Consider the following 15,107-nt stretch of genomic DNA (forward strand, 5'->3'; position numbering starts at 1 on the left):
TTAATGCGAATGAAATTGAAGTGTTTGTTTGAAATAACTGAAATTCCAAAGTGTGTAATCATCAAATAGGAAGTGAAATCAATAAATGGGGCATAAATATTAAATCATACGAAATTTCCGCTTTACAAGTGCTAACCCGTTGGTGCTGTTGTGCCGTTAATGGACCTAAGTATGTGTATATTAGAAGGGAAAATTTTATGTGTGAGCAAAAGAGATCTTAATATCGAATCGTTATATAAAACGGCTTCATTCATGTGGGCGCCTCGATCGCCGCCTTCCAAGCAGGACATCCGCTTCCAAGACCTTCATAGCGGTGCCGGATGGCAGCTCTCTTGTAGCCAATTGAGATTATTATATGCTTGTTGTCCTCGAAAGCTCAATTGTGACCGCATATTAAGTATTAACAGGTTTTTTAATAGGCACGCCACAAAAGTAGGCCGATAGAGACAGCAAACGAGGCCATATTTTTTTCCCGATCTTTTGACATTTCTATTCAGTATTCATCATGGAAAGATATACGATCCAACAACGAGTCGAAATTATTAAAATTTATTACTGAAATTCGGAGTCTGTGGCTTCAACTTTAAGAGCGCTACGTCCAATTAATGATGAGTTGTACATGTTTAAAAACTATGTACGGAGCTCCTCCTCTCCCCGTGTATTCTACCACTGGTTACCTGGGCTTCACGGAAGATTATTTTGGCTCCATGTGAGGTATAGTGCTGACGCCCGCCTGTTCTATCGGCGTCCACGAGGTTAGGTTGACAATCTTATGGGATACCAGTTGTAGGTTAGGTTATACTGGTCGGTCATCACGCCATACATAGACCCACAGGTCCCACTAGTGCCAGATGGAGATTCAGTTTAGTTTGAGATCACAAAGGACATCAACGTTTTTAACGAAGTCGCAATTAAATATCTACGTCTGATACTTTGCCTAGTCTCTTGAACTCCGAAGCTCCTAAATACTTAAGACGAGTTCTAGATAGTGCTGGACAAAGGCATAGGAGGTGTTATAGCGTATCTCTCATGTCAACATCTCCGCACTTTATTTCAACACTTATGCCATTCCGGTTCAAATGTGATGACAGTAGGTTGTGACTTGTCAAGAGGCCAACAGTCGTCCGGCAGTCCCTTTGAGACCGTATGAGGAAGAAGCAAGCGAGTTCTTCGAAGGGGCTCCTGCACATGATCTTGGCGATCCTGCATGTACTTAAGGCATCCTATTCGCCTGTCATCCCTTTCGGAAACTTAAGGCATTCTATCTCGCCCTGATTCGTCTGTCATCCCTTTCGGAAACTTTGTTGTATATCGTTTAAGTGACTTTTGTACTTCCTGTACTTGTTCGGTGGCCAGTCTTTTGGCAATCTCATCAGCAGTTTTATTTTCCGGAACTCACTTGTGGCGTGGAATCCAGTATATACGCAGCCGCTGCTTGACTTTCAACAGACGTCTGCCATTTTGTTCCAATTCTTCTTCGATCCGGTTTGCGAATCTCGGATTTTGCTCGGTCTTCTTTCATTTTTGCTGTAGCTCAAGCCAACCTTTCCTCTTCCTCCTTCGTCCGGTTGGTCTTGAAAGCCTTTCGTGGACTTTCACCCTTTCTTTTGCTTTCAACTCCTCCTTTCCGGAGAGCGTAGTAAAGCTTCCTCTTTTATTTGTTTACGCTTCCAACACTTTCGAGGTCTGAGTATTCACAGACTGTTGCACCTCTACGTAGCAAAGCGGGTTTGGCAGTAGCACTGAAACTACTGTCAACTGCTCCCGTCACAGCAGAGGTATGATCGCTGGCGGTACAGCAAGGAAACTCGCAGCTGCCATTTCTTCCACCGACCTTTGGCTTGATATCCCAGCCCGCTTTTCCTCCTTTTGGTGCTCCATGCTGAGTTTTGTTTAACGTTTTATACCTACGATCTGGTACCTCATTAATAATGGCAGAAGTAGATATACTCTCCTCCCCCATAATTATATTTAAGTCAGTCATCTTACCAGGAAGAGGAGACTGTATATGTACCTTTGACTTAGCTAGTCGACGCCTGCTCGCACAACCAAGACCTAGTTATAATGATACCAGCAGCGACGTCCATTGGACGCAGCTAAGAGAATATAGCTTCGAGAATTTTTGCCGACCATACCAATTATTGAAGATTGTAAGAAGACGAGGTAGAAACATCTCAACACTTCGTTTTTGATTGTTTCTTACCTTTGCGAGATATGTTTTTGACCTCAGAGCTCCCAATTTCCCTAGAAATAAAACACTGATTTGCTGATTTGCATTGGGATCAAAGCGCTTTGTCGGCCTATAAAATCCGGAGTTGAGTATGGTTCACACTTCTAAAACCTTAAAAAGGCGGTACTTCCTCTACAACTACAAATCAAATAGATTTCTTCCCCACCGAATTGCTTGTTAAAAGGCTAGAGTTGTTTGAAGTTGTGATTTCTGATTTTCATACTTAAAATCCACTTGTTCGCAGAGGTGGAGGGGTTTGCTATCAACAGCAGTGGGAAAGTGCCCCTTCTTGTTGTTGATGTTGCAGGTGGGCCACCGTGCTTAAGTGTTATGATTTTTGTTTTGCGAAAATCATTCAACTCATTTCGCGCTTATCGGCGGAGGGAGGCACAAACATACCTGCACTTATTAACATGTTTGTCTCTTTACAAATTGTTTTAGCCGTCCGTTGTTTTTATATCCAATACGCAAGTGTGCGGTGTGTTTGCAGCCGCTGGCCCGCTAGCCCAGTGCCCATGTGTGCGAGCCATCGGAAAACACTTCAAGTGGCGAGCAAAATATGCAAAGTCAGCCGTCGTTTGAGGAGGGATCCATGTTTGCGCGCGGAATGTGCGCAGCGGCAGAGCGATAAGGGCTCCGAGCAGCCCACCCCCACACGTTGCGCGCCACATTCCTTTCCGTCGCATTGCAGCAATTTCACCCATGCATACACACACACACATGCAAGTGAGAGCGCTAATGCCGCGACAACTCTGCAAGCAAAAGGAAACAAAACGGCGATCGCGCCGCCGCTTTAGGTGGCACTTCAGGTGCGCGGCGGGCTGCTGCCGGTGGAAATGTCGTTGGGCGGCGCTTCGACGCCTACTAACAGCCTGCGCGGGCAGGCGAAACCCACTTCACCCTCCGGGCAGGCAGGCGAACAGCTGTACGGCATGCAGAGCCAAAGAGTGATAATCTTATCTGCTGTGTACCATAAATTAGACGGGCGTACAAGCAATTTGTACGATATCGATAGGACAGCAGCAATTTCTGTACAATAATCATAATTGCCCGCGATAACGGCGCACTGTGGTGAGCTGTGCCGTGCGATATTCGACGTCGTTTAAAAGATTGTTACGGCGAGCACGGGCCACAGTTGGGCGAGTGATTTCATAGCGTTAGCACACGCAATCCAAAGTGTACCGAGGTGAATTTCGCAAAGTCAGAACAAAAACACACAGAGACACTCCCTTTCAGCTCTCAGACAAAGACTTGCAGTGCGTGAGTGCGTGCCTTAAGTGAACCGACGAGTGAATTAGTGTACAAAAACAAAAGAAAAAGAACTAAAACTAAAAGAAAAACAATTGTGCAAAAACATTACAATATTTATCATAAAGAAGTGTGGCAATAAAAAGCCGCATCAAGTTAGTGCTAATAAGCTGAGTGCGCAGGACTGCTTGAACACACACACACACAAAAGAAGTGCTTTCGAATATTATTTTTATCAACATTTGCTGACACCCAAAAATTTACAACAACGTTGGCCAAAATGAAGTTAAGGTGAGTCGAAGATTTATGCGCTTACAAGCATGTGTGCTTGCAGCATTGTTCGCACATCAGAGAGTTACACAGCAAACAAGCGTTTATCGGTCAAAATTTACCGTTATATTGCGTACATGAGTACAGAAGTATATGTGTATGCGTGTGTGGTCGTTACTAAGCCATAAAACATCGAAAGTTAAGATTCTTTTTTATTGACTTGGCATGTGATCACTTGGCATTGCGGCTATTGCCAGCCAAGTGACCATTGACTCGGTGATTGATAAATTTATGAAGGGAAGTTATGCGCTTCAGCTGTAAACACAACGAAACACAAACAAGTCTGGGTAGACTACATAGTTGGTAGGTGTTTTCCAGCTGGTGCAAATTTAAGCTCGACGTCCAATCTATTTAATGCCAGTAATGCTAGAGGAAGATTAACATAAAGTATTTTTTTAACGCTGAAAGCGCCAGAAAAGGCGTCTTTTGCAGTGAACTCAGTTTAGTGGTATTTATTAACATTACAGTGGGTCTACTTTAGCGGTGAATATCAGCTAAATGACACCCTGTAAGCATATTTGTTTGAAAGTCTTTCAGCAAGCGCCTACTTTTTTGACTTTTACTTTGACCTTATCAGTAGAATCTGCCTTCAGGGAAATGGCTTGTTCAAAATTATATAGATTTCGTTCATTGCATTGTGTTTTCAAACTGCGTCTGTGTTCAAGTGGTATATGGGTGGCGGCGAATTTGAGGTGTGAATCTTAATAAAATTTCAAGGTTTCATTTCCGCTGTATTGCAGCTTTTTTCAGGCTTGGAACCATTGCCGTTCTTTTTTCTATTAGATTAAGTGGTTTTTTATTTCACGAATTAAATAAATTTTTAATCATGCGCAATTCAAAAAATTTTACCGTTCGGCTATAAGATTCTCTTTTACTGAAAAACTGAAAACGGGGGTTATATACAGTTAGAAGTCCACAAAAATGTGATTTTTACAGATTGTCTTCTGAGAAATTTTTTAAATTTATTGATCCACTGCATTTTAAGACTTAGTATTAGTAAATTAGTGATCTCCGGGAGCTCCTTTCAAAAGAGACTTTTTGCTTTGACAACTAGATCTCTGAACTGGATCCTCTGAAATTAAAAAACTAAACAGATTTCGTAAAAGTAATGTTAAATCTAGTACTTAATCAATAGTAGGAATAAGCAAAATAAAGTTTTTTGACAAATTGTCGGTTTCTCAAAAAATATTGATGTTTTAACAAAATTTCCTTCGGCCTTAAATTGTTTATAAAAGATATTTCGGTGAGAAAAAAACTTCAATTAGTTACTAAAAAGTTTTAAAAGCTCGTGTTAAAATTTAAGACTAATCGGTTTAGCCGTTTTCGAGTAATGTTGGTCACCGAAAACATACATAATTTTAAGAAAAACGCATTTTAAGTTTGGCCTTGTGCTTCCAAGTACTCTTAAACACCTTTTCAAATTTACGTGTAACTTCGAAAAGATTCATCGGAACAATATGAAATTTTCTGTGTGTATTCTCAAACATATGTAGCTTTAGAAAATAAAATAAATAAATTGATATTTTCAAAATTCTAACTGTAAAGAACATCAAAGAAAGAACCGAAGCTCCGATGATACCATATATTGTTCAATGTATACATTGAAATAAATAAATAAATTATGCACCAGACAAATCAATGAAAAACATTCATACATATAGGATATGTAACAAGTAATAGAAAAAACCCACGTCAAAAGGGAAAAACCGAAGCTCGCACAAACACTTCACTTTTTATCTAAAAAAAATCAAAAGGAAAACGCGAAAAGATAAAAGCGAAAATGTTTTAGTCACGTTCTCCACAGTGATCAGCAGCCCAGGCAGTGATGGATGCATAGTATTTACATTATCGGTGCTCATATGAAGTACTATTTATGTTTCACGATATAAACAAAATTATTTCAATTACAAGCAACCTTCGCGCCGAAATAATGTCGCGTTGCGTGGGTGGCGCAAATGATTATGCGACTAACTGTTTACTCGCATGCTTTATCATACGCCCGCGCATCCACATATCATATCTGTCTAATCATTTCGGTTAATTGCATAATTAAGGTATCGTAAATAGCAGCGCAGCGCTCAAGCGGCTCGCCCAAACGCAGGGATTTGAGGGCGTCAATATCCGTAAATAACTGGCCGCTGTGTGGACACACTGATGTACGAGTTTATACATACATGTGTGTGTCTGTTTATGTCCAACGTAAAGTTATAAAATTGTGTTAGTCGATTTGTAGCTCCATTTGTATGTGTGTGTGTGCGTGTAAGTGAGTGGGTTCTGCTTGAATGACTGATTTATAACTAAACTCTGTTTAATTATGTGATAAAAAATTAAGTATGCGTTGGTATTTATTGTTGTTGGAAACGAAATCGAATTGTTAAGATATGAAGCTAGGAAATTTTGATGACAGACCTTGGGTACAAAGTGTGCAATGACTTGTACTATTGTTGTTTGTGTTCAAGTAAAATTTAGCAAAGGAGAGTGTATATACTTATATGTTTGTGTTGCTTGCATACATATGTACATATCTGGGAGTATGTGTGAATACATTCTTTGTGTAAGAAGGGTTCGCTTTTTTCAATTTCTATGCGAAAGTTCAATGTCTATTGTCGATTTATTATCTAAAAAGGTTGCGCAAAGTAAATGTTAGGAAGTTTCTAGATGTTCCTTACAACTGTTTTCAATCGAATTGAGTGAATTTTGGCTAGTAGGAGAAAATATCATTCATTCATTAGGAAATGACTAACCATCATTTTCCAAACATAAGCAAATTAAAGTCTGCTACAATGGTGACTTTATAATACTCAGCAGTAATATAAATATTCAAGATAAACATTTAATCAGCATGAGTGGGCTGTATCCGAAGCGTTACCCGAAACGTTACCGAAACATTACCCGAAACGTTACTCGATACGTTACTTGAAACATTACCCAAACCGTTACCCAAACCGTTACCCAAACCGTTACCCTAAACATTACCTGAAATGTTACCCGAAACGTTATCCTAAACGTTACTCGAAACATTACCCGTAATGTTACCCGAAACGTTACCCGAAACTTTACCGGAAAAGTTACCGAAACATTACCCGAAACGTTACCAGAAACGTTACCCGAAACATTACACGAAACGTTACCCAATATGTCTCGCTAATCCCAGGCGCTTATACTGAATTCACAAACCGTCGGTGTGATATCAATTAGGGCGACTGATGGGCGCTGAATCATACATAGCGCAAGTAGCGGGTAACAGCAACTCTGACATATGTATGTCTGAAAGCTGATAAAAAATAGCACTTTCCGTTAGACCCACACACATGCGGTTTTATCATGATTTATGCCATAAAAGTCTCGCAGTGGCAGACGGATTAATCAGACTGAGTTCGCACTAAAATATGGTTTAAATGAAGATCGCACGCCTCAAAATAGAATACCTAACAACAGAAATACAGAAATATCATAATAGATATTTCTAATAGATCGAAAAGTGAAACTGTTTAGATATGTGCTCAGCAATTGTCGCTTCGCCGTGGCAATTAACGTAACAAGCCGAAAAGTACACCATTTCATTAAGTAATGTTGATCAAACAGCCATTATATTTACTAATTATTTTTCAATTAACGAAACATAAAATGTACATTTTTGGAAGCAAGCGGAAACCACCCACTATCATCGGCGCGCAAAGCAATTTATCACACGCCAACCACTTACATTTGCCAATTAATTAAGGCGTGTTCTTTTCGGCTGTTTTTTGGAAATCACTTTTTGTTTTGATTCGAGTACGAGTAATGAATACCCGGAACCAGGTTTATTACTAATCTCGAATTCCGCGAAGCATTTACGAATTAACGGTCGCAAGTCGACTAAAGTAAACCGCTTTGTAAATATTTGAATTGGTCCAACGGACAAATAATGCGCGCGTGGAAGCGTTTGTTCTGCGCTAATTCTGTTCATGCTTTCGTTTATTTTCGGCGAAGTCATACAATTTCATGTGTACTTATTTGCTATCATTTTTTGTATTTATAGACTCTTACGTTGTCTACGTCATACGAAGCCGCAAGTGCCGGACGAGTTCCACACAACGCCGCAGGATGTGGAGCAGCAGTTCACCGAGGTGCGCAAATCGTTTCGTGAGGCCGTGAAAATTTTGCTGCTAGGCACAGCGGAGTCCGGCAAGACGACGATCATCAAGCAAATGCGCATTCTGCACATAAATGGATACACAGACGAGTAAGTTGCATATGAGCGCTGGCGAGAGCGTAAGCCAGCTAAGCGTTAGACTAGAATAAGTCGTTTATATGAAATGATTATGAAAGCTTATTGTACTGACGTTAAATGCGATTAAAAGCTGTTGAAATTAGTCGGAGTTTCTTCATCGGATCGCTAATTGTGTGCCTCCCGCAAGGCTGGTTGGAACTCAGCAAATTAGCAAAGAGGTGTGTCTGTGAGAGTACCATAATTTTTCTTAGAACTAAGCGAGACTAATCACAGAATCAGCAAATAGAAGCGGTAGATAAACAGCATTCCGCAAAGCACGCAGGAAATTCAGATTCCGAAAATCACTCAGCCGAAGTGAAGATTTTATCTGCGAATGAAGCTAACACTAAATCAAAGTTGAATATATTATGTAATATTATTGCCGTCAAGTTATAGATATCAGAAATATTCCAAAACAATATCAACCACGCTGTTCTACACTTTTTCTTATGTAACTAAATGTATTGGATTTAGGTTAATTTTCTAGGCTTAGATTCATATGTATAGAATTTCTCTCTTGATCATTTTCCAACACCAATTTGCATATATACTTATGCCTATTTATATTATTTTCTCATTACAGAGAACGCTGTGACAAAATCCCCGAGATATATCAAAACATCCACGAATCCATCTATCAGCTGGTGCAGCACATGTCCATATTGGGTATCCAGTATCAGAGCATAGCGAGTAGAAAGTGCGCAGACTATATACTCTCAATGGGCGATCAAGCGCCGGAATACATGAATGAGGTGGGTTTTGCATTTAATAATTATTTTTCAAAGTCATATAAGGTTTTTATGGAAGACACAACTTAGAATTTGAAAGACACAACTTACATAGAATTCGTAAGACTTTCAAGCGTGTTTTCGGGGTTATAGATTAATGTTTCAGGTTTGAGTATCAGATTATTGAGTATCAGGTTAAAAATTAAGGCTTCTGCATAAAATTTTATGAATTTTGTTTAATTTCTAGCACAATTCATTCATATTTTGCAATTTCATTAATGAAATTGATATTTCCTCCTTTTGGCATATGTCATAAAAGTAATTCTCATATCGCTGCTGGACTTTACTGGCATTTAAGGTGAGAAGTTGTTCGTATGTAGGTAAACCTATGTGTGTATATTTACATTAAATTTACGTCAAATATAATCGCAGAGTAGGCACTTGGGCTCTTAGATTATATTGATTGTGATGTGGCACAAAATAAATACAAACAAATTTCGCCAATACAGTGTTTCAATTTCAGAACACCACAATGTATAACTATTAAAGATGAAGTAGAAAAGAAAAGTAAACAATATTGTTAGATATTGTATATTTTAGCAATGAGCAATATTTTCATATTACTACTATTATGATAATTCATTTAAACAATTTTCGAAACAGTTTCGCTTATAACCGCTTTTAGTATTATAATACAAAATCATGGATTTGATTATCTTTATGACAAGTCTACATTCCATAGTTTTGCTCCATAGTTCTACGCGGACAGCCAAGTGTTGGTTCCTTATCAACACTTTCCAACACAATACCAGACTTTTTAATACAAAAAATGGATTTTTATGACTGATAAAGTAATGATTAGTTTGTGAGATTTATAATATTAAACGCTTGCGCCGAAAAAATTAGGAAATACCCACATTTAAAGAGTGGGTACATGATATTTCAAAAAGATGTATTTCTAAGTTGGTGGGACCGTCCTTAATTGCCATGCCAAATATAAGCGCGATCTGTCAACCAGTTTGTTTACAGCAGCTGCTTCAGTCGGTGCATCTCAGTAGTGCGTTACGATTTTTACATTGGATAAAAATCTCGAACAAAGAATCTGTTTCAAAATTTTGTATTTCTAACCATTTTTGTGTGCGTAATCTTTGCGAATGTTGGAAAAGACTTACGGCGATTCAGTTTTATCAAAAACACAAGCCTCCGAGTGTTACAAAGCCTTCAAAGACGAGAGGTCGAGAGATCGTTGAAGACATGCCTCGTTTTGGACGACCTTCGACCTCTTCAACTGATGAAAATATTAAAAACGTGAAGGATATAATGCTTGAAAATCGTCAGGCAAGTGTTAGAAAATTGGCAAGACATCTCTTGCGAGTCCGTCCCAATGATTTTGGTAGATATTTTGAGCATGAAATGCCTTCCTGCTCGACTCGGCCCGACAAAGCAGATTTTTTTTCAAAAAGTGTACAGTAGACAGGTCTGTTTGAACATGCTTGCTGGTGCGAATTTCGATCCAACATTCATGGAGAGCATTAGAACTGCAGATGAGACATGAGCTTATGAGTTTGACAAGCAAAGAAGTCAATAATCTTCGTAATGGAGGGGGAAAAACGATCGGAAACCCAAAACACCACGCCAGAGCCCCTCAAAAATCAAGGAGATGCTTTATGTTTTTGTTCGATATTCGTGGTTTGGTGCATCATGAATTGGTTTCGGAGGGACATACGGTCAATAAGAAGTTCTTTTTGGCCGTATTGAGTCGTTCGCGTCAGAAAATCCGTCGAAAATAGCCGGTATTGTGGAAGAAAAATTCATGGATTTTACACGATAATAATGCACCATCGCATCGAGCCACGATTGTGCCCGGACTTAAAGCCAAAAACGTAAAGAATACCATCGATCAACCACCGTATTCACCAGATTTGGCTCCGTGAGACCTTTTCTTGTTTCCCAAACTGAAATTGTCGCTCCGTGGAACCCGTTTTCCGTCGATTGAAGAGATAAAACGAGAAACCAAGTGGATTGAGTTAGAATTCCCGTTAAGGCATTTATCATGAGAGCTGAGAAAAATGTATATCTAGAGAGATGGAGAGACGTTATTGGGCTTCAAATTAACTCCATATTAGATGCTGCTTTTCTTATTGCTTTTTTTTTGCTAAGAAAGTCGCTTATTCAGAACGACAAGACTAAAAATCTACATTAAATAAACCGATGATTCATAGCGCCAGTTCTACACGTATTGCGGTCGTGCTGATAGATAGGCTTATCAGAGTAGATATACGTGCAAGATTTTCCAAGCACCTGCTTAGTAGTGGTTAGGGGGATAAGGAGTAGAAGTAGGGGTCTGTTGTGCTGTTAGCTGAATTCATTTGAAACATTCCATTAAGCTAAGTGTTCTTAACCCATTGACAACCTGTTTTTTTTGCTGCGAAGAAATTGGTTTCTTATTGATTTTAGATAACGGTAGTGTAAACATAGAGTTGTGCAATTAAAAAATGACAAAATCAAATGAAAACATGTAATTAAACATTTTTTCTCTTTCCATTATAGGAATATTGCGATCACATAATAACTCTGTGGAACGATGTTGGCATTCGAACGTGTTTCGAACGCTCCAATGAGATTCCACTGCTGGACAGCACGAAATAGTAAGTTCCCAATTGAATTGAAATCATCACATGTGATTAATTACACTTTACAACAGATTACTAATGAACGCCCTCTTCTTTTTAGCTTCCTCGACAATTTCGAACGCATCTCCGACCCCGAATACATACCATCCACCGAGGACATATTGCACAGTCGCAAGATCACCACCGGCATACATCAGATCACATTCAAGGTGAAGGTGCCACGCACTATGGGCGGCGGTGTGCAAGAGTTCCGCATGTACGATGTGGGCGGTCAGCGCGACCAGCGCAACAAATGGATACAGGTCTTCGAGGGTATACAAGCTGTGCTCTTTCTCATTTCCTGCGGTGACTTTGATCAGAGCCTGCGTGAGGACCCGCGTCAGAATCGTCTGCAAGAGGCGCTCAATCTGTTTCGGAGCGTATGGCAAAATCGCTTTCTCGCCTCCGCCGGTTTCATAGTCTTCCTGAACAAGCAGGACGTGATGGAGCGCAAGATACGCGCTGGTAAGCATATCGTCGATTACTTCCCAGACTTTGAGGATTTCTGCAATTCCCCGCAAGAAGGCAACTACTTCGATGAGTCGGATTGGACGAAGCGCTTCATACAGCACAAGCTCATCGACATCACGCATGAGCCGTTCAAGCGCAATTCTCGAAATAACATTGACTACTCGAGGCGAGAGTGTTACTATCACTTTACCGTCGCCACCGACACGAGTTGCGTGCGGAAGGTCTTTAACGACGTACATCAGATGATTCTGCATCAGAACATGAAATTGATGGGGCTGCTGTGATGAGACTGTACATTTAGCACGAATGCGAGTTCGTGAAACGCAAATATTATAATTAATATAGTCGTAGTGTGAGTTCATAAGTAGATAAGTAAGTACAGAGTTAATTTAACGAAGGCATAGTATTTTGATTATTGTAAATATATATATATGTTAGTATTAGGTCCGTGCCGAATCTTTGCATTTTGAATAAGCGCCAGAATTTAGTGAATTCCTATTCTGTAACTGTGATTTTAATAGGGATATTTATTGTAAGCACCACAAGTAGTTTTAGCAATCGATTTTTCTACCGAAATTTGTAGTAACTTATGGTTAACAGCTTAAATAATTATGAGCAATCAAACAGCGTGTCCAAAAATATGGGGTTTTACACTCGTTCGATTTTTGCGTTTTCGCCAAAGTTTGTAAAAACATTAAAACGACTTTTAGAGTTTTGAAAAAATAAAAATAAATTATTACTTGAAAAGACAAACTTGCATCCTGTGTGTAAAATTTTGTGGCTAATTATTTGGTGGGCTTAGGTGTGAGATATTTGTCCTCTATGCTGGTGGATTCTATAAGACTATGGAGATAGGTTAGTGAGTATCGATGATATTTCAATTTGAAAGCGGAAAAATATGACAATAAACTCAGAAGAAAGCAGGCTAAAGCTTAGGCTTGAGACAAAATACCAGTATTTAATAATTCGTAATTCGCTTTTTATATACCGGGATTTGGCAATCCAAGTGTTTCAATCTGGCCGCTCACAACTTTATCGTAAAGTTTGACATTTTTGATGATATATGTACTTACATACCTAGAACATTTTGACATACGAGCGCTATTTGTGTACTTTACAGTAGCTTAAAATATTCATCTCAGCCAAAAATAGAATTAAATCGCAAATATTTAGCGCGATTATTTTTGCAGCTTTGGACGTGGATTAAGTCAGCAAAAGTGCATCGATGAATTGAATTAAATTTTTGGCAGTGAATTCAGTTGAGGTTGAAGTAAACTGTAGTAGACTGTATGGGTGGTTCCACATGAGCCGAATGCAATAAAAGTTGTTCGCAGACAAAATGAATCAAAAATCTGACCAGAAACCAATCACCCATCGACTCATCGAATGAAACAACAGCATTTTTAAGCACTTAAACTCTCAGTTTGTTGAGGCATCTACCGTATAGTCCTTACTTAGGACCGAATGACTTTTTTTAATCCCGTATTTACTATATTTCTTCCAATCCTTTTGACATTTCTCTTCAGTAAGGTTTGCCATTTCATCATGGAAAGATATACAATCCAACAACTAGTCGAAATTATTAAAATTTACTACCAAAATTCGGAGTCAGTGGCCTCATTTTTAAGACCGCTACGTCCAATTTATTGTCGTCATAATCATGCTGTCAGATCAACAATTGAGGGTCTAGTGAAAAAATTTGAATCCACCGGTGCCAGTGAGACATAGAAGTGCCCGTAGTGTCGAGAATATTGCTGCGACTAGCGCATCAATTAAGGAAAACCTAAATCAGTCTCTCTCACGTCGTTCTCAAGTATTGGGCAGCTCTGTGACGTCATTGTGGCGAATTTTGCGAAATGATCTTGGCCTACATCCTTACAAGATCAAATTGAAGCAAGAACTTGACCACCAGAATCGTCGTATGTTCGTGAATTGGGCTGAACAACAACTTGAATATGATTCGGATTTTCATAGAAAAATCATCGTCAGCGATGAGTCTCTTTTCTAGCTGAATGGCTTTGTCAAAAAGCAAAATATGCGTTATTGGCCAGGTAACAGTCCACACTTACTCCATGAGTACCTTTTGTGTGGTTTATAGGCCGACGTCGTCATTGGGCCGTACTTCTTCCGCCACGTTACTGTGAATGAAAATCGATACCGCTCATTGATAACCGAATATTTTTGGCCCGAACTGGTTGATATAGACTTGGACAATATGTGGTTTCAACAGGACGGCGCTAAAAGTCATAAAGCGAATGTCAGAATCGATTTATTGCAAGCCAAGCTTGGTTAACGTGTTATCTCACGAAATGGCCCAGACAATTGGGCGCCTCGGCCGTGCGATTTGACGTCGTTAAACAATTTTCTGTGTGGTCGCGTCAAGTCTAGGGTCTATGCCAACAAGCCAACGACGATTGATGAACTTCGTACAAAAATGTCGAAAGCGAAATTGCAGCAGTATCGGCCGATTTATGCTTGAAAACCGTCGAAAATTGAGTTCAGCGTCTGGACTTCTGCAATCGTGCCCGTAGAGGGCGTGCAAAAGAAATCGAGTTCCATATATAATGGCATCAAATGTACTTTTACTTATTGAAAAAATCGTTATTTGTTTTTGTTCTCTAATCTTGAAATGTAAGAGGCACCCATGCCGTCATTTGTATGAATATCATCTGAGTCTTCGGAAGTCACACGCTATCTGCTCCTTTCTATATTGTGGTCGAAGAAATCGTTTGCCTATAATTACCAACTTAATGTTACATAATTATCAATGTTTAATAATAATTAATGCTAATTAAATATATGTAAATATAATATGCGATGCAATATGAAATCCTTCAGGTGGCATGGTTAGACGCAATAACACTTTAATTTGCCAAGTTCACCGCAATATATCCAACGACTTTGTGCGGCCGAGTGGCTTTATTAAATTAGTGCTGTAATTGCTTGACGATCACACACTTTGTAAACAAGCCAGAAATTACATATGTAATTAATTATGGGCACAGGCACCTGCATGCACACACATACACATGTTAATGGGTTTATCAGGTGGCGTACACACGCTCGTTTTGCGCGACCGACATTGCTTGAAGGTACATGCATATGTACCTACATACATATATTAGTATATATTATTTTCGATTGTGTATGCCGTTATAAGAGGCTAATTTGCACTC

General features: G+C 39.3%; 1 protein-coding gene across 1 annotated transcript; it reads left to right on the forward strand.

Annotated features, from left to right (window-relative positions):
- The first annotated feature begins 3,352 nt into the window (after positions 1-3,352).
- LOC120778879 (guanine nucleotide-binding protein G(f) subunit alpha) lies at positions 3,353-12,671 on the forward strand. Its single transcript, XM_040110922.1, has 5 exons — positions 3,353-3,769; positions 7,830-8,033; positions 8,644-8,812; positions 11,339-11,436; positions 11,522-12,671. Exons 1-5 carry the CDS (start codon positions 3,759-3,761, stop codon positions 12,213-12,215), a joined length of 1,176 nt encoding a protein of 391 aa, XP_039966856.1. The 5' UTR covers positions 3,353-3,758; the 3' UTR covers positions 12,216-12,671.
- Positions 12,672-15,107: the final 2,436 nt, after the last annotated feature.

Source organism: Bactrocera tryoni, chromosome 5 (assembly GCF_016617805.1).
Source record: "Bactrocera tryoni isolate S06 chromosome 5, CSIRO_BtryS06_freeze2, whole genome shotgun sequence".
NCBI lineage: Eukaryota > Metazoa > Arthropoda > Insecta > Diptera > Tephritidae > Bactrocera > Bactrocera tryoni.